The 20484-nt window shown below is 49.2% G+C and overlaps 1 protein-coding gene across 5 annotated transcripts in view; it reads right to left on the reverse strand.

Annotated features, from left to right (window-relative positions):
- AFF3 (ALF transcription elongation factor 3) overlaps positions 1-20484 on the reverse strand; it is a 411319-nt gene that overhangs the window by 14086 nt on the left and 376749 nt on the right. For all 5 annotated transcript variants that reach the window (XM_056555972.1, XM_056555969.1, XM_056555971.1 and 2 more), the window contains one exon: positions 8286-8422. In XM_056555972.1, coding sequence (XP_056411947.1) covers positions 8286-8422 — 137 coding nt within the window. The remainder of the gene's footprint in view (positions 1-8285; positions 8423-20484) is intronic.

Consider the following 20484-nt stretch of genomic DNA (forward strand, 5'->3'; position numbering starts at 1 on the left):
ATTAAAGAACATCTGGAAAAAGAACCAAAAAACTAGCAGCTTTGGTTTACATGGCTTCGCAACATTAAAGAGGCTGGGAAATGTCTCTAGAAGTGAAATTTGCAAAAACAAGACATGGTTTTCTCTAACCCACGTAGTATACTGTTCTATAGTTACATTTATTCAACTTTTTGAACAGCACAGGTTGCAGACAGAAGCCTGACACACCCTATTAATAGCCCATTTTGGCCTTAGGGCACAGCCAATTTTTGCGTTATCGTTTTTCCTTCTCTGACTTTTAAGAGCCATAACTCTTTTTTTTTTTTTTTTATCCATAGGGCCATATGTTTATTTATTTTATTTTTTGCACAACCAACACCTTTCAAAAATGTATGGCTCAACCCAAAAATGTTTTTGTGGGGAAAATTTAAAGAAAGCTACAATTTTGCATATTTTTTTGTGTGTGGGGTTGTGCGTTTTACTATAAAACTGATTCTTTGGCTAAATACAATTACAACGATACCTATTGTACAGCTTTTAATCTATTTTAAGCTTTTAACACTTGGAAGCATATATTATAATAAGGCTGCGAACGGACACAAATTTTTGTTTGCCCCTTTTTTATTTTGTATAAAATTCAGGGCATAAGTTTTGAAGGGAAATTTTTAATTGGATTCTGCTGCACTGTGCACACTAGAGATGAGCGAAGTTACAGTGATTTTATTTGTCACAAACTTCTCGGCTCAGCTTTCAGGGGCTCCGGTTGGCTGGAGACTCTCTTCTAGGACTGTATCCACCTTTTCCAGCCCACCAGAGCACCTGAAAGCTGAACTCATTTATGCAGGCTAAAGTCAGCAACTGCCGAGCCGAGAAGTTTGTGATGAATCGAATCACTGTAACTTCGCTCATCTCTAGTATACACAGCAGAATTTCTGTAGTGGAAACATCTGCTGCAGAAATTTCAAACTCCACAGAAAGAATTAACATGTTAATTTTTTTCTGCAGAATCCACTCATAAATGCATTGAGATGGTGCATTTCCGAGCAGTCCCAGCTGATAAGTTGGTGCCTGTTGTCAAAAGAACGCCTGGCCACAATTTCTTTTGGCCAAAATTCTGCCATGTGAATAGGGCATTAGCAGCTTATAAAAATCACATCCGACCAGAGTCTCTGTTTGATTTGTAATGCTTTAAGTACGGTATGTAATGCTCTTTTAAAAAAAAAAAAAAACTTTTTGAAGGTAATGCAAAAAGAAAATGGAGAAATACTTTGTGCGTGTTCTGCAAGTGTTACTTTAAATGGGCACTGTCACTTACAAAAACGTATGTGTTTTACATCTTGTCAAAACAAAAACCTTTCTAATATACTTCATAGGAAAATGTTATTTCCTTTTTATAGAAATCATGTCTTATAAAATCATGGCTTTGTCCAAGCTGAAGCACAGGCACGGACAAAGTCCAGTAAGTGAGGGTGGGATAGCACTCTCAGACAGGAGAGAGCACAGAGGAGTCCTATCAGACAGGAGAGAGCACAGAGGAGTCCTATCAGACAGGAGAGAGCACAGAGGAGTCCTATCAGACAGGAGAGAGCACAGAGGAGTCCTATCAGACAGGTCTCCTCTGTGCTCTCTCCTGTCTGATAGGTCTCCTCTGTGCTCTCTCCTATCAGAGAGCACAGAGGAGTGCTATCAGACAGGAGAGAGCACAGAGGAGTCCAATCAGACAAGAGAGAATACAGAGGAGTGATATCAGACAGGAGAGAGCACAGAGGAGTCCTATCAGACAGGAGAGACCACAGAGGAGTGCTATCAGACAGGAGAGAGCACAGAGGAGTACTATCAGACAGGAGAGAATACAGAGGAGTGCTATCAGACAGGAGAGAGCACAGATGTCACGATTCGGCTTACGGGTTGTGGATCCGCTGTGTCAGCGAGGGATTGGCGTGGACCGTGCTAGTGGACCGGTTCTAAGAGGCTACTGGTTTTCACCAGAGCCCGCCGCAAAGCGGGATGGTCTTGCTGCGGCAGTAGCAACCAGGTCGTATCCACTAGCAACGGCTCTACCTCGCTGACTGCTGAGAAGGCGTGGGACAGAAGGACTAGGCAGAGGCAAGGTCAGACGTAGCAGAAGGTCGGGGCAGGCAGCAAGGTTCGTAGTCAGGATGGATAGCAGAAGTTCAGGTACACAGGCTTTGGACACACTAAACGCTTTCACTGGCACAAGGCAACAAGATCCGGCAAGGGAGTGCAAGGGAGGAGATCAGATATAGTCTGGGAGCAGATGGAAGCCAATTAAGCTAATTGGGCCAGGCACCAATCATTGGTGCACTGGCCCTTTAAGTCTCAGAGAGCTGGCGCGTGCGCGCCCTAGAGAGCGGAGCCGCGCGCGCCAGCACATGACAGCAGGGGACCGGGACGAGTAAGTGACCTGGGATGCGATTCGCGAGCGGGCGCGTCCCGCTGTGCGAATCGCATCCCCGACGGCCATGACAGTGCAGCGCTCCCGGTCAGCGGGACTGACCGGGGAGCTGCAGGGAGAAAGACGCCGTGAGCGCTCCGGGGAGGAGCGGGGACCCGGAGCGCTAGGCGTAACAGTACCCCCCCCCCCTTAGGTCTCCCCTTTTTTTTGTCCGGTGACTGCCTCCCCTGGGATGAGGACACCGGGAAAGAATGGAGGGTTTCCTCAACGGCAGGCAGTACAGCAGGAGTAGGAATGGGGAGGGAGGGCAGAGGGTGAAGCTTGGCACGGGGCAGGGAGACACAAGGACGGGAGCCATGAGAAGGCACAGAGGCTTGCCTGACGGGACTGGGAGGGGGGGAGAGGCACTTCCTGTGGCAGGCAGAGTCCCAGTACTTGATCTCCCCGGTGGTCCAATCAAGGGTGGGCGAATGAAGCCGGAGCCATGGCAGACCGAGGAGGACCTCAGAGGTACAGTTGGGGAGAACGAAGAACTCAATCCTTTCGTGGTGGGGTCCAATACGCATCAGGAGGGGTTCTGTGCGGTAACGCACGGTGCAATCCAGTCTGACTCCATTGACCGCGGAAATGTAGAGCGGCTTGACGAGACGGGTCACCGGGATGCTGAATTTATTCACAAACGACTCCAAAATAAAATTTCCAGAGGCACCAGAGTCCAAGCAGGCCACGGCTGAGAGGGAGGAGTTGGCTGAAGGAGAAATCCGCACGGGCACCGTGAGACGTGGAGAAGCAGACTTAGAGCCAAGAGACGCCACACCCACGTGAGCTGGGTGCGTGCGTGCGTTTCCCAGGCGTGGAGGACGGATAGGGCAATCCACCAAGAAATGCTCGGTACTGGCACAGTACAGACAGAGATTTTCCTCTCTACGGCGATTCCTCTCTTCCTGGGTCAGGCGAGACCGATCCACTTGCATGGCCTCCTCGGCGGGAGGCCCAGGCGTAGACTGCAAAGGATGCTGTGGGAGAGGTGCCCAGAGATCTAAGTCTTTTTCCTGGCGGAGCTCTTGGTGTCGCTCAGAAAAACGCATGTCAATGCGGGTAGCCAAATGGATGAGTTCTTGGAGGTTGGCAGGAATCTCTCGTGCGGCCAGCACATCCTTGATGCGACTGGATAGGCCTTTTTTAAAGGTCGCGCAGAGAGCCTCGTTATTCCACGATAACTCGGAAGCAAGAGTACGAAATTGGATGGTGTACTCGCCCACTGAAGAATTACCCTGGACCAGGTTCAGCAGGGCAGTCTCGGCAGAAGAAGCTCGGGCTGGCTCCTCGAAGACACTCCGGACTTCAGCGAAGAAGGACTGGACTGTGGCTGTGGCAGGATCATTGCGGTCCCAGAGCGGTGTGGCCCAAGACAAGGCCTTTCCTGAGAGAAGGCTTACTACGAACGCCACCTTAGACCGTTCTGTAGGAAACAAGTCCGACAACATCTCCATATGCAGGGAACACTGAGACAAAAATCCACGGCAGAGTTTAGAGTCCCCATCAAATTTGTCCGGCAGGGACAAGCGGAGGCTAGGAGCGGCCACTCGCTGCGGAGGAGGTGCAGGAGCTGGCGGAGGAGATGGTTGCTGCTGTAGCAGAGGCAGAAGTTGCTGTAACATGGCGGTCAACTGCGACAGCTGCTGTCCTTGTTGGGCAATCTGCTGCGATTGCTGAGCGACCACCGTGGGAAGATCAGCGAGACTTGGCAGCGGCACCTCAGCGGGATCCATGGCCGGATCTACTGTCACGATTCGGCTTACGGGTTGTGGATCCGCTGTGTCAGCGAGGGATTGGCGTGGACCGTGCTAGTGGACCGGTTCTAAGAGGCTACTGGTTTTCACCAGAGCCCGCCGCAAAGCGGGATGGTCTTGCTGCGGCAGTAGCAACCAGGTCGTATCCACTAGCAACGGCTCTACCTCGCTGACTGCTGAGAAGGCGTGGGACAGAAGGACTAGGCAGAGGCAAGGTCAGACGTAGCAGAAGGTCGGGGCAGGCAGCAAGGTTCGTAGTCAGGATGGATAGCAGAAGTTCAGGTACACAGGCTTTGGACACACTAAACGCTTTCACTGGCACAAGGCAACAAGATCCGGCAAGGGAGTGCAAGGGAGGAGATCAGATATAGTCTGGGAGCAGATGGAAGCCAATTAAGCTAATTGGGCCAGGCACCAATCATTGGTGCACTGGCCCTTTAAGTCTCAGAGAGCTGGCGCGCGCGCGCCCTAGAGAGCGGAGCCGCGCGCGCCAGCACATGACAGCAGGGGACCGGGACGGGTAAGTGACCTGGGATGCGATTCGCGAGCGGGCGCGTCCCGCTGTGCGAATCGCATCCCCGACGGCCATGACAGTGCAGCGCTCCCGGTCAGCGGGACTGACCGGGGAGCTGCAGGGAGAAAGACGCCGTGAGCGCTCCGGGGAGGAGCGGGGACCCGGAGCGCTAGGCGTAACAGTACCCCCCCCCCCCCTTAGGTCTCCCCTTTTTTTTGTCCGGTGACTGCCTCCCCTGGGATGAGGACACCGGGAAAGAATGGAGGGTTTCCTCAACGGCAGACAGTACAGCAGGAGTAGGAATGGGGAGGGAGGGCAGAGGGTGAAGCTTGGCACGGGGCAGGGAGACACAAGGACGGGAGCCATGAGAAGGCACAGAGGCTTGCCTGACGGGACTGGGAGGGGGGGAGAGGCACTTCCTGTGGCAGGCAGAGTCCCAGTACTTGATCTCCCCGGTGGTCCAATCAAGGGTGGGCGAATGAAGCCGGAGCCATGGCAGACCGAGGAGGACCTCAGAGGTACAGTTGGGGAGAACGAAGAACTCAATCCTTTCGTGGTGGGGTCCAATACGCATCAGGAGGGGTTCTGTGCGGTAACGCACGGTGCAATCCAGTCTGACTCCATTGACCGCGGAAATGTAGAGCGGCTTGACGAGACGGGTCACCGGGATGCTGAATTTATTCACAAACGACTCCAAAATAAAATTTCCAGAGGCACCAGAGTCCAAGCAGGCCACGGCTGAGAGGGAGGAGTTGGCTGAAGGAGAAATCCGCACGGGCACCGTGAGACGTGGAGAAGCAGACTTAGAGCCAAGAGACGCCACACCCACGTGAGCTGGGTGCGTGCGTGCGTTTCCCAGGCGTGGAGGACGGATAGGGCAATCCACCAAGAAATGCTCGGTACTGGCACAGTACAGACAGAGATTTTCCTCTCTACGGCGATTCCTCTCTTCCTGGGTCAGGCGAGACCGATCCACTTGCATGGCCTCCTCGGCGGGAGGCCCAGGCGTAGACTGCAAAGGATGCTGTGGGAGAGGTGCCCAGAGATCTAAGTCTTTTTCCTGGCGGAGCTCTTGGTGTCGCTCAGAAAAACGCATGTCAATGCGGGTAGCCAAATGGATGAGTTCTTGGAGGTTGGCAGGAATCTCTCGTGCGGCCAGCACATCCTTGATGCGACTGGATAGGCCTTTTTTAAAGGTCGCGCAGAGAGCCTCGTTATTCCACGATAACTCGGAAGCAAGAGTACGAAATTGGATGGCGTACTCGCCCACTGAAGAATTACCCTGGACCAGGTTCAGCAGGGCAGTCTCGGCAGAAGAAGCTCGGGCTGGCTCCTCGAAGACACTCCGGACTTCAGCGAAGAAGGACTGGACTGTGGCTGTGGCAGGATCATTGCGGTCCCAGAGCGGTGTGGCCCAAGACAAGGCCTTTCCTGAGAGAAGGCTTACTACGAACGCCACCTTAGACCGTTCTGTAGGAAACAAGTCCGACAACATCTCCATATGCAGGGAACACTGAGACAAAAATCCACTGCAGAGTTTAGAGTCCCCATCAAATTTGTCCGGCAGGGACAAGCGGAGGCTAGGAGCGGCCACTCGCTGCGGAGGAGGTGCAGGAGCTGGCGGAGGAGATGGTTGCTGCTGTAGCAGAGGTAGAAGTTGCTGTAACATGGCGGTCAACTGCGACAGCTGCTGTCCTTGTTGGGCAATCTGCTGCGATTGCTGAGCGACCACCGTGGGAAGATCAGCGAGACTTGGCAGCGGCACCTCAGCGGGATCCATGGCCGGATCTACTGTCACGATTCGGCTTACGGGTTGTGGATCCGCTGTGTCAGCGAGGGATTGGCGTGGACCGTGCTAGTGGACCGGTTCTAAGAGGCTACTGGTTTTCACCAGAGCCCGCCGCAAAGCGGGATGGTCTTGCTGCGGCAGTAGCAACCAGGTCGTATCCACTAGCAACGGCTCTACCTCGCTGACTGCTGAGAAGGCGTGGGACAGAAGGACTAGGCAGAGGCAAGGTCAGACGTAGCAGAAGGTCGGGGCAGGCAGCAAGGTTCGTAGTCAGGATGGATAGCAGAAGTTCAGGTACACAGGCTTTGGACACACTAAACGCTTTCACTGGCACAAGGCAACAAGATCCGGCAAGGGAGTGCAAGGGAGGAGATCAGATATAGTCTGGGAGCAGATGGAAGCCAATTAAGCTAATTGGGCCAGGCACCAATCATTGGTGCACTGGCCCTTTAAGTCTCAGAGAGCTGGCGCGCGCGCGCCCTAGAGAGCGGAGCCGCGCGCGCCAGCACATGACAGCAGGGGACCGGGACGGGTAAGTGACCTGGGATGCGATTCGCGAGCGGGCGCGTCCCGCTGTGCGAATCGCATCCCCGACGGCCATGACAGTGCAGCGCTCCCGGTCAGCGGGACTGACCGGGGAGCTGCAGGGAGAAAGACGCCGTGAGCGCTCCGGGGAGGAGCGGGGACCCGGAGCGCTAGGCGTAACAACAGAGGAGTGCTATCAGACAGGAGAGAGCACAGAGGAGTGCTATCAGACAGGAGAGAGCACAAAGGAGTGCTATCAGACAGGAGAGAGCACAGAGGAGTACTATCAGACAGGAGGGAGCACAGAGGAGTGCTATCAGACAGGAGAGAACTTGGATAAAGTCATGATTTTATAAGCCATGAGTTCTATAAAAAGGAAATAACATTTTCTAATAAGGTATATTACAAAGATTAAAGGGTACTCCAGTGGAAAACATATATTTTTTATATCAACTGGCTCCAGAAAATTAAACAGATTTGTAAATTAATTCTATAAAAAAATCTTAATCCTTCCAGTACTTTTCAGCTGCTGTATTCTTCAGAGGAAGTTGAATTGTTCTTTTCTGTCTGCTCTTTTCAGCTGACATCACTGTCCATGCCAGGGACTGTCCAGAGTAGGAGCAGATCCCCATAGCAAACCTCTCCTGCTCTGGACAGTACCTGACATGGACAGAAGTGTATGCAGAGAGCACTGTGGTCAGACTGAAAAAGAACTGCTCAACTTCATCTGGAGCATACAGCAGCTGATAAGTATTGGAAGGATGACATTTTTTAAATAGAAGTCATTTACAAATCTATTTAACTTCCTGTCACCAGTTGATTTAAAAAATGTTTTTTCCACCGGAGAACCCCTTTAATGTTTTTCCAAGATGTACAACATATAAAAAGTTTTTGTATCTGACAGTGCCCATTTAAAGAGTGTTTTCAATACTTGTATTGCCTATAAGTCTTATTTCTGCCCCAAACTGTACGGAAGTTATATGCTTCTTAAGCCACCAATATTAGATCAGTGGAGGTCCAATTACAGATTTCCAGATAAGCTAACAGAAGGGTTCCTGGTGCTTTAGGGAATTGCAGGATTTACAGTCCCATCAATCTAATACTGGTGGCCTATTCTAAGAATAGTCTGTCAATTTTGTAGACCTAGGAAACCTCTTTACACTCTCTTAGCCTATAAACATAAAATAGTACAAATGCCTATAAACATGCAAATAGTACAAATGAACAATATCTGTACATCAATTTTTGCAACCTGTCCCTAGAGATTACCTTATAAGTTCTACTGTTTCTGAGTACATTGTATATGGGGACTTGGATTCCATTGGTCCATGTTCCATAGCATTTCCACATTCAATAAAAGCCAGGGCTGCTTCTGTATAGTGCAACACTTTGTCAAATTTGTCCACCTTGTAAAAAAAAGAAATAAATATGTGAGCAGAAGTTTTATATTTACTAAAAGGCGAAAAGTGCATGCATGACGAGAAAACTATCTGCATATGCATTTCCAGACTTTTCACCATACTTTACAGCAGTGTTTCCCAACCTCACATCTACAGTGAATTATTCTGTACAAATCCATGATACTTCTTTTGCACTCTTTTAAGATGAATAAGCTTATATTCAAAACTAAACTGAAGTTAAATGATTAAATAATGCTTGAAACTGCTACTGGAGGAAATTTGCTGCATACAAATACACAGTACACTAGTATACAGCAAATACTGAGCTCAATGGGAGTTGTGAACATCTTTATTCAGTAAGCTCCCCCTACTGGTGGGTGCATGCAGACAGAATTTATGATTTCATTCTATGGCTTTGTGAAGGAAATCCGTGGATTTTATGGAGTTATCCCTAGATCATAAGTTGTCTCCTGTCCACAAGATGTGCAGCCAGTGCTCCATCCATTATCTATAGAGGTTATCCCTAGATCATATGTTGTCTCCTGTCCACAAGATGTGCGGCCAGTGCTCCATCCATTATCTATAGGGGTTATTCTAAGATCATATGTTGTCTCCTGTCCATAAGATGTGCAGCCAGTGCTCCATCCATTATCTATAGGGGTTATCCCAAGATCATATGTTGTCTCCTGTCCACAAGATGTGCGGCCAGTGCTCCATCCATTATCTACAGGGGTTATCCCAAGATTATAAGTTGTCTCCTGTCCATAAGATGTGCGGCCAGTGCTCCATCCATTATCTATAGGGGTTATCCCAAGATCATATGTTGTCTCCTGTCCACAAGATGTGCAGCCAGTGCTCCATCCATTATCTATAGGGGTTATCCCAAGATCCTATGTTGTCTCCTGTCCACAAGATGTGCGGCCAGTGCTCCATCCATTATCTATAGGGGTTATCCTAAGATCATATGTTGTCTCCTGTCCACAAGATGTGCAGCCAGTGCTCCATCCATTATATATAGTGGTTATCCTAAGATCATATGTTGTCTCCTGTCCACAAGATGTGCGGCCAGTGCTCCATCCATTATCTATAGGGGTTATCCTAAGATCATATGTTGTCTCCTGTCCACAAGATGTGCGGCCAGTGCTCCATCCATTATCTATAGGGTTTATCCCAAGATCATATGTTGTCTCCTGTCCACAAGATGTGCGGCCAGTGCTCCATCCATTATCTATAGGGGTTATCCCAAGATCCTATGTTGTCTCCTGTCCACAAGATGTGCGGCCAGTGCTCCATCCATTATCTATAGGGGTTATCCTAAGATCATATGTTGTCTCCTGTCCACAAGATGTGCAGCCAGTGCTCCATCCATTATCTATAGGGGTTATCCTAAGATCATATGTTGTCTCCTGTCCACAAGATGTGCGGCCAGTGCTCCATCCATTATCTATAGGGGTTATCCTAAGATCATATGTTGTCTCCTGTCCACAAGATGTGCGGCCAGTGCTCCATCCATTATCTATAGGGGTTATCCCAAGATCATAAGTTGTCTCCTGTCCATAAGATGTGCGGCCAGTGCTCCATCCATTATCTATAGGGGTTATCCCAAGATCATATGTTGTCTCCTGTCCACAAGATGTGCGGCCAGTGCTCCATCCATTATCTATAGGGGTTATCCCAAGATCATAAGTTGTCTCCTGTCCACAAGATGTGCGGCCAGTGCTCCATCCATTATCTATAGGGGTTATCCTAAGATCATATGTTGTCTCCTGTCCACAAGATGTGCAGCCAGTGCTCCATCCATTATCTATAGGGGTTATCCTAAGATCATATGTTGTCTCCTGTCCACAAGATGTGCGGCCAGTGCTCCATCCATTATCTATAGGGGTTATCCCAAGATCCTATGTTGTCTCCTGTCCACAAGATGTGCGGCCAGTGCTCCATCCATTATCTATAGGGGTTATCCCAAGATCATATGTTGTCTCCTGTCCACAAGATGTGCAGCCAGTGCTCCATCCATTATCTATAGGGGTTATCCTAAGATCATATGTTGTCTCCTGTCCACAAGTTGTGCGGCCAGTGCTCCATCCATTATCTATAGGGGTTATCCTAAGATCATATGTTGTCTCCTGTCCACAAGATGTGCGGCCAGTGCTCCATCCATTCTCTATAGGGGTTATCCCAAGATCATATGTTGTCTCCTGTCCACAAGATGTGCAGCCAGTGCTCCATCCATTATCTATAGGAGTTATCCTAAGATCATATGTTGTCTCCTGTCCACAAGATGTGCAGCCAGTGCTCCATCCATTATCTATAGGGTTTATCCTAAGATCATATGTTGTCTCCTGTCCACAAGATGTGCGGCCAGTGCTCCATCCATTATCTATAGGGGTTATCCTAAGATCATATGTTGTCTCCTGTCCACAAGATGTGCAGCCAGTGCTCCATCCATTATCTATAGGGGTTATCCTAAGATCATATGTTGTCTCCTGTCCACAAGATGTGCAGCCAGTGCTCCATCCATTATCTATAGGGGTTATCCTAAGATCATATGTTGTCTCCTGTCCACAAGATGTGCAGCCAGTGCTCTGTCCATTATCTATAGGGGTTATCCTAAGATCATATGTTGTCTCCTGTCCACAAGATGTGCAGCCAGTGCTCCGTCCATTATCTATAGGGGTTATCCCAAGATCATATGTTGTCTCCTGTCCACAAGATGTGCAGCCAGTGCTCCATTCATTATCTATAGGGTTTATCCTAAGATCATATGTTGTCTCCTGTCCACAAGATGTGCAGCCAGTGCTCCATCCATTATCTATAGGGGTTATCCTAAGATCATATGTTGTCTCTTGCCCACAAGATGTGCAGCCAGTGCTCCATCCATTATCTATAGGGTTTATCCTAAGATCATATGTTGTCTCCTGTCCACAAGATGTGCGGCCAGTGCTCCATCCATTATCTATAGGGGTTATCCTAAGATCATATGTTGTCTCCTGTCCACAAGATGTGCAGCCAGTGCTCTGTCCATTATCTATAGGGGTTATCCTAAGATCATATGTTGTCTCCTGCCCACAAGATGTGCAGCCAGTGCTCCACCCTGTCACGATTCGGCTGGCTGGAGGTGGATCCTCTGTGCCAGAGAGGGATTGGCGTGGACCGTGTTGGTGGACCGGTTCTAAGTTGCTACTGGTATTCACCAGAGCCCGCCGCAAAGCGGGATGGTCTTGCAGCGGCGGTAGCAACCAGGTCGTATCCACCAGCAACGGCTCAACCTCTCTGACTGCTGAAGATAGGCGCGGTACAAGGGAGTAGACAAGAGCAAGGTCGGACGTAGCAGAAGGTCAGGGCAGGCAGCAAGGATCGTAGTCAGGGGCAACGGCAGGAGGTCTGGAACACAGGCTAGGAACACACAAGGAAACGCTTTCACTGGCACAATGGCAACAAGATCCGGCGAGGGAGTGCAGGGGAAGTGAGGTATAAGTAGGGAGTGCACAGGTGAGAATACTGATTAGGCCTGCTGCGCCAATCAGTGGCGCAGCGGCCCTTTAAATGGCAGAGACCCGGCGCGTGCGCGCCCTAAGGAGCGGGGCCGCGCGCGCCGGGACAACACAGACGGGGAACGGGTCAGGTACGGGAGCCGAGATGCGCATCGCGATCGGGCGCGTCCCGCATCGCGAATCGCATCCCGGCTGGGAGTAATATCGCAGCGCACCCGGTCAGCAGGTCTGACCGGGGCGCTGCGAATGAGAGAACGCTGCGAGCGCTCCGGGGAGGAGCGGGGACCCGGAGCGCTCGGCGTAACAGTACCCCCCCCCCCTTGGGTCTCCCCCTCTTTTTGGAGCCTGAGAACCTGAGGATAAGACTTTTGTCCAGGATGTTGTCCTCAGGTTCCCAGGATCTCTCCTCAGGGCCGCAATTCTCCCAGTCGACCTAGAAGAATCTTTTACCTCTGACCGTCTTGGATGCTAGAATCTCCTTCACAGAAAAGACGTCAGAAGATCCGGAAACTGGAGTGGGAGAAACAACTTTGGGAGAGAAGCGGTTAAGGATGAGTGGTTTAAGGAGAGAGACATGGAAGGCATTGGGAATACGGAGAGAAGGAGGAAGAAGGAGTTTGTAAGAGACAGGGTTGATCTGGCACTTGATTTTGAAAGGACCAAGATAGCGTGGTCCCAGTTTATAACTGGGGACACGAAAGCGGACATATTTAGCGGAGAGCCATACCTTGTCTCCGAGAGCAAAAATGGGGGGAGTTCTTCTTTTTTTATCAGCAAATCTTTTCATCCGGGATGAAGCCTGTAAAAGAGAATTTTGGGTCTCTTTCCATATGGTGGAAAGATCACGAGTCACTTCATCCACAGCGGGCAAACCAGAGGGCAAGGGAGTAGGGAGGGAAGGAAGAGGGTGACGGCCGTACACCACGAAAAATGGGGATTTAGCAGAAGATTCGGAGACTCTGAAGTTGTATGAGAATTCGGCCCATGGTAGAAGATCTGCCCAGTCATCCTGGCGGGAGGAAACAAAATGCCGTAAATAGTCACCTAGGACCTGATTAACTCTTTCTACTTGCCCATTTGATTGGGGATGATAAGAAGAAGAGAAGTTTAATTTGATCTTGAGCTGTTTACAGAGGGCCCTCCAGAATTTAGACACGAATTGGACGCCTCTATCTGAGACGATATGCGTGGGCAAACCGTGAAGGCGAAAAATGTGTACAAAAAATTGCTTTGCCAACTGAGGCGCTGAAGGAAGACCAGGAAGAGGAATAAAATGTGCCATCTTGGAAAATCGATCAACGACCACCCAAACAACTGTGTTGCCACGGGATGAGGGCAAGTCCGTAATAAAGTCCATACCAATCTGTGACCAAGGCTGTTCAGGAACAGGCAGAGGATGAAGGAGACCAGCAGGCTTCTGGCGAGGAGTCTTATCCCGGGCACAGACAGTACAGGCCCGCACGAAATCAATAACATCAGTCTCCAGAGTCGGCCACCAATAAAATCGAGAGATGAGTTGCAAGGATTTTTTGATGCCCACATGGCCTGCAAGGTGGGAGGAGTGTCCCCATTTGAGAATCCCGAGACGCTGGCGTGGAGAAACGAAGGTCTTCCCTGGAGGAGTTTGCCTGATGGAAGCTGGAGAAGTGGAGATCAGACAGTCCGGAGGAATGATGTGTTGCGGAGAGACCTCTACTTCAGAGGCATCAGAAGAACGAGAGAGGGCATCGGCCCTAATGTTCTTGTCAGCAGGGCGAAAATGGATTTCAAAGTTAAAACGGGCAAAGAACAACGACCACCTAGCCTGGCGAGGGTTCAGTCGTTGGGCAGACTGGAGATAGTAGAGATTCTTGTGATCAGTGTATATGATAACTGGAAATTTTGATCCCTCCAGCAGGTGCCTCCATTCCTCAAGCGCCAATTTAATGGCCAGTAGTTCTCGATCCCCGATGGAATAGTTTCTCTCCGCCGGGGAGAAGGTCCTAGAAAAAAAACCACAAGTCACAGCATGCCCGGAAGAATTTTTTTGTAGAAGGACAGCTCCAGCTCCCACTGAGGAGGCATCTACCTCCAATTGGAAGGGTTTAGATGGGTCAGGTCTGGAGAGCACGGGAGCGGAAGAAAAGGCAGACTTGAGATGTTTAAATGCGTCTTCCGCTTGGGGGGACCAGGACTTGGGATTGGCATTTTTCTTGGTTAAAGCCACGATAGGAGCCACAATAGTGGAAAAGTGTGGAATAAACTGTCTGTAATAATTGGCGAACCCCAAAAAACGTTGGATAGCACGGAGTCCGGAGGGGCGTGGCCAATCTAAGACGGCAGAGAGTTTATCTGGGTCCATTTGTAGTCCCTGGCCAGAGACCAAGTATCCTAGGAAAGGAAGAGATTGACATTCAAAGAGACATTTCTCCATTTTGGCATAAAGTTGATTGTCACGAAGTCTCTGAAGAACCATGCGGACATGCTGGCGGTGTTCTTCTAAATTGGCAGAAAAAATCAGAATATCGTCCAGATAAACCACAACACAGGAATATAGGAGATCACGAAAAATTTCATTAACAAAGTCTTGGAAGACGGCAGGGGCGTTGCATAGGCCGAAGGGCATGACCAGATACTCAAAGTGTCCATCTCTGGTGTTAAATGCGGTCTTCCATTCGTCCCCCTCCCTGATGCGGATGAGATTATAAGCACCTCTTAAGTCCAGTTTGGTAAAGATGTGGGCACCTTGTAAGCGATCAAAGAGTTCCGAGATAAGAGGTAAGGGGTAGCGTTTTTTTACCGTGATTTTATTAAGTCCGCGGTAATCAATACAAGGACGTAGGGAGTCATCTTTTTTGGACACAAAAAAAAAATCCAGCTCCGGCAGGAGAGGAGGACTTGCGGATAAACCCCTTTTTTAAATTCTCCTGGATGTACTCCGACATGGCAAGAGTCTCAGGAGCAGACAGAGGATAGATTCTGCCCCGGGGTGGGGTAGTACCCGGGAGGAGGTCAATAGGACAGTCATAAGGCCTGTGAGGAGGCAAAGTCTCAGCTTGCTTTTTGCAAAAAACGTCAGAATAGTCCATATAAGCCTTAGGAAGACCGGATACAGGGGGAACCACAGGGTCACGGCAGGGAGTACTGGGAACCGGTTTAAGACAGTCCTTGAGGCAAGAAGTACCCCAGTTCTTGATTTCTCCTGTGGACCAATCAAGGGTTGGGGAATGGCGTTGAAGCCACGGTAATCCAAGAAGAATTTCAGAAGTGCAGTTGGAGAGGACCAAAAATTCTATTTTTTCGTGATGAGGTCCGATGCACATTAGGAGAGGTTCCGTGCGGTAACGCACGGTACAGTCCAATCTTTCATTGTTAACAGAATTGATGTAGAGGGGTCTGGCGAGACTGGTCACCAGGATGTTGAACCTGTTGATGAGAGAGGCCAAAATAAAATTTCCTGCAGATCCGGAATCCAGGAAGGCCACGGCAGAGAAGGAGAAGGTAGAGGAAGATATCCGCACAGGCACAGTAAGGCGTGGAGAAGCAGAGTTGACATCAAAAACTGTCTCACCTTTGTGCGGAATCAGCGGACGTCTTTCCAGGCAGGGAGGACGGATAGGACAATCCTTCAAGAAGTGTTCGGTACTGGCACAGTACAGGCACAGATTCTCCATGCGGCGTCGTGTCCTCTCTTGAGGTGTCAAGCGAGACCGGTCAACTTGCATAGCCTCCATGGCGGGAGGCACAGGAACGGATTGCAGAGGACCAGAGGAGAGAGGAGCCGGGGAGAGAAACCGCCTCGTGCGAACAAAGTCCATATCCTGGCGGAGCTCCTGACGCCTTTCGGAAAAACGCATGTCAATGCGGGTGGCAAGATGAATAAGTTCATGCAGGTTAGCAGGAATTTCTCGTGCGGCCAGCACATCTTTAATGTTGCTGGATAGGCCTTTTTTAAAGGTCGCGCAGAGGGCCTCATTATTCCAGGATAATTCGGAGGCAAGAGTACGGAATTGGATGGCGTACTCGCCAACAGAAGAATTACCCTGGACCAGGTTCAGCAGGGCAGTCTCAGCAGAAGAGGCTCGGGCAGGTTCCTCAAAGACACTTCGGATCTCCGTGAAGAAGGAGTGTACAGAGGCAGTGACAGGGTCATTGCGGTCCCAGAGCGGTGTGGCCCATGACAGAGCTTTCCCAGACAGAAGGTTGACTACGAAAGCCACCTTAGACCTTTCAGTTGGAAACTGGTCCGACATCATCTCCAAGTGCAGGGAACATTGCGAAAGAAAGCCACGGCAAAACTTAGAGTCCCCATCAAATTTATCCGGCAAGGATAATCGTAAGCCGGAAGCGGCCACTCGCTGCGGAGGAGGTGCAGGAGCTGGCGGAGGAGATTGTTGCTGGAGCTGTGGTAATAGCTGCTGTAGCATCACGGTCAGTTGAGACAGCTGGTGACCTTGTTGCGCTATCTGTTGCGACTGCTGGGCGACCACCGTGGTGAGGTCGGCGACAACTGGCAGTGGGACTTCAGCGGGATCCATGGCCGGATCTACTGTCACGATTCGGCTGGCTGGAGGTGGATCCTCTGTGCCAGAGAGGGATTGGCGTGGACCGTGTTGGTGGACCGGTTCTAAGTTGCTACTGGTATTCACCAGAGCCCGCCGCAAAGCGGGATGGTCTTGCAGCGGCGGTAGCAACCAGGTCGTATCCACCAGCAACGGCTCAACCTCTCTGACTGCTGAAGATAGGCGCGGTACAAGGGAGTAGACAAGAGCAAGGTCGGACGTAGCAGAAGATCAGGGCAGGCAGCAAGGATCGTAGTCAGGGGCAACGGCAGGAGGTCTGGAACACAGGCTAGGAACACACAAGGAAACGCTTTCACTGGCACAATGGCAACAAGATCCAGCGAGGGAGTGCAGGGGAAGTGAGGTATAAGTAGGGAGTGCACAGGTGAGAATACTGATTAGGCCTGCTGCGCCAATCAGTGGCGCAGCGGCCCTTTAAATGGCAGAGACCCGGCGCGTGCGCGCCCTAAGGAGCGGGGCCGCGCGCGCCGGGACAACACAGACGGGGAACGGGTCAGGTACGGGAGCCGAGATGCGCATCGCGAGCGGGCGCGTCCCGCATCGCGAATCGCATCCCGGCTGGGAGTAATATCGCAGCGCACCCGGTCAGCAGGTCTGACCGGGGCGCTGCGAATGAGAGAACGCTGCGAGCGCTCCGGGGAGGAGCGGGGACCCGGAGCGCTCGGCATAACACACCCATTCTCTATAGGGGTTATCCCAAGATAATAACTTGTCTCCTGTCCACAGGATGTGCGGCCAGTACTTCCTTTACAAGTAAGAATATATAAAAGATTCAGACATTTTCTGCCAAAGAAGTCTATGACACCTAATCCATCTGAAAAAAATAATCTGAGTGGGCACTATAGGACATTTTCCAACTGAATTTAATGGGAAAACTTTCTCGGTTTATCAAACGGCTAAGTCCAATTAACACACAAACTGCATCAAAACTGGAAACCTGGAATTGGGCCTTAAAGGAGTACTCCACTTTTTTTTTTTTCAAATCAACTGGTGCCAGAATGTTAAACAGATTATTAAATTACTTCTATTTAAAAATGCTGTATGCTCCACAGGAAGTTATTTTCTTTTTGAATTTCCTTTCTGTCTGACCACAGTGCTCTCTGCTGACACCTCTGTCCATGTCAGGAACTGTCCGAAGCAGGATAGGTTTGCTATGGGGATTTGCTCCTACTCTGGACAGTTCCTGTCATGGACAGAGGTGTCAGCAGAGAGCACTGTGGTCAGACTGAAAGAAAAAAAACAAAAAAAACTTCCTGTGGAACATACAGCAGCTGATAAGTACTGAAAGGATTACGATTTTTATCTAAAAATGTTTTTCACCGGAGTACCCCTTTAATCCAAACAGGCTATGGCCTTATTGAGAGAGTGCTAAATTCAGGCTTTTTTTAAAGTCTTTTTTTGTTATTAAAGACAAAACCAGGTGTCTATCCAATATAAAAGACTATGGGGGATATTTACCAAAACATGTGCAGAGAAACAGTGGTGCAGTTGCCCATAGCAACCAAATAGATTATTTTATTATTAAAAAGTCTTCAGAAAAATCTAAGAAGCGATCTGATTGGTTGCTATGGGAAATTGCTCCACTTTTCATCTGGACCCCCTATGTTCCCAAACAGTATTTGGGATTTTTTTTGAGGCATAAATGGCTGAAAACCAACAAAAAGCCAAAAGAAGAGGGGAGAACTGTGTGAATATAAAAACAGCTTAAAATAAGGCATAAATTACTTTGTGTGGGTTCACACCTAGTATTTTAGTCAGCATATTGGTCAGTATTTGGTCCTTATTTTGGCCACTATTTTAAGCCCGAATCAGGTGTGGGTCCAAAACACCAAAAAATACAGGCAAAAGAAAGTAGTTCCAGCTCCCCCAGAAATTGAAGTTAAAAAGCAAGATTTTATTGGATCATATTAAAATAGAAAACCCCCAAATATATATACATGTCAGTAAAATGAAAGAAAAAATAACTAATTTCAAGCTTTAGGAGCTTTTAGCTATGCCATGACTCTTAACTACCTAGGACTTTGCTTTCTACATTGGATCGTATTCATATGGGTGGTGAGCTGACTTGCAAAAATATTTTTACTACAAAAAAAATACATGATCACACGTAGTATTCACACATTATTCTTGGTTAGAAAAAACAATATACAGTACATTCATCATGTTGTAAATACTGTATTCAGCCACTAGATGGCAACAGAACTCTATTAAAGTAGACAAAAAAGCTAAAACACCAATGCGAGCATATTCTGACATTGTAGGGTAGTCATGGGAAAAAGGAACATGACTGCTATGTCTGAATATACTACATGGGATGAAGTGACATGGACAGCTGTGCCACAGATTTTTGTTACACATGTGAGAAACACTTGGTAAATCTGGAATGTGGTTCTACAAAGATTTGCCGTGGTTCCTCAGCATATGCGAGGCTCATTAAAACTGCAAGACCCTGGAAAATGGAAACACTTTTTGCCCTGTAAAAACAACTTAAAGAATGCACTTATTATTGTCATACATGAAAGTATTTTTGTGGTGGTTTTTCCTAAAACAGTGTACATTAGTACTGTGTTTCAGTAACGTTTCTCTGATTACAAGAGAAATTCAATGGAGGTCTAAAGGAGGAAAAATGCCATAAACTGGTTAAAAAAAAACAAAAAAAAAAAAAAACAGAGCATGCAGCATTTTGGGAAAACTGTCAGTCACCCAGAAATTGGCACTAAAGAAAAAAAAGTCACAAACCAAAAGCCTTTTAGGTATAGCATTTTATTGTACCCTGTTAATTCCCAGCTAACAGCTAAAAATGTCATGTGTGAAACCACCCTAAAAATATAACAGGGCGCATGCGCTCAGTAGAGAAAGAAGCAACTATCTCAACGATTATCTCAATCAATACCCAATTTGTTTCACACCAGGACACGCTCCAAGATGGTGGCGTCTCACTCAAGCTCTCCTGCTAATCGCTCTGAGGAGGAGCTACAAGACCCAGCAAACCTCCCGCCATGTTTCGGAACATAAAACACCTGTTCCAGACCGAACTGTCTAAAGCAGTTACTGATTTATCATCGGAGTTGGGGCAGAGAGTGGCTGACTCTGAAGCTAGGATTCAAGACTTGGCGGAAGCAATTGAGAATGACCGTCACGACCTGGAGGATCACTCAGCACAGTTGCAGGCCCTTGAGCTGAAACTCGAAGACCTTGAGAATCGCTCTAGGCGAGCGAATCTGCAAATTAGAGGCTTATAGGAGGAGGTGATGAGGTATCTAAAACGGTTTACTCGCTATTCTACGAGCTGGTCCCGCAACTGGAGCCGGAACTTCTCCGCTTTGACCACATTCATAGGGCCCTGGCTAGGCCTAAGAATCCTGACCTTCCGAGGGATCTAATACTAAAGCTGCATTACTCCGAGGTGAGAGACGTAATACTACAAGCTGCTAGGAATGTCCCTGCACTCTCCGGTGTGTCCCCTCCCCCCCCCCTCAGTGCACATCTACACTGATCTAGCTCCCTCCACCTTAGCTAGACGGCGGGACTTTTGCCCAGTCACACTGGCGTTACAGCGGGAAGAGGTTCGCTATAGATGGGGGTTCCCTTTCTCCCTCTCCTTCCGAATGAACGGCCGTTCCCACACAGTATGCACCCTGACTGATGCCAAGGAGGTGCTTTAACAGGAACCTATTAAACTTGTGGATCAACCACCCCTACCTCAGCATTCGGGCAGCTTGATCTGCACCTGGATACCTGTTGCCAAGGACCGGCGCTCATCTCGCCCCCCCCCTTTAGTGGACCCTCTTCCTCCTTATCGACTACATATAAACTGCCTTGATATATCTTGGAAACTATGTTGGGACGCTACCCTGTTATCCCCAGCTTGGATGGACTGTCCCATGTTATTTGGCGGATTGGAGCACCTTCTATCCTGGACAGGTCCCTCGACTGCCCAACCTCCCCCCCCCTCCTCTTCCCCCAGGTGGATGGCTGTAGCTCCTGCTCCCTTCCTTCAAGAGGCTTGTCT

The sequence above is a fragment of the Hyla sarda genome, chromosome 2 (genome assembly GCF_029499605.1).
Source record: "Hyla sarda isolate aHylSar1 chromosome 2, aHylSar1.hap1, whole genome shotgun sequence".
NCBI classification, from domain to species: domain Eukaryota; kingdom Metazoa; phylum Chordata; class Amphibia; order Anura; family Hylidae; genus Hyla; species Hyla sarda.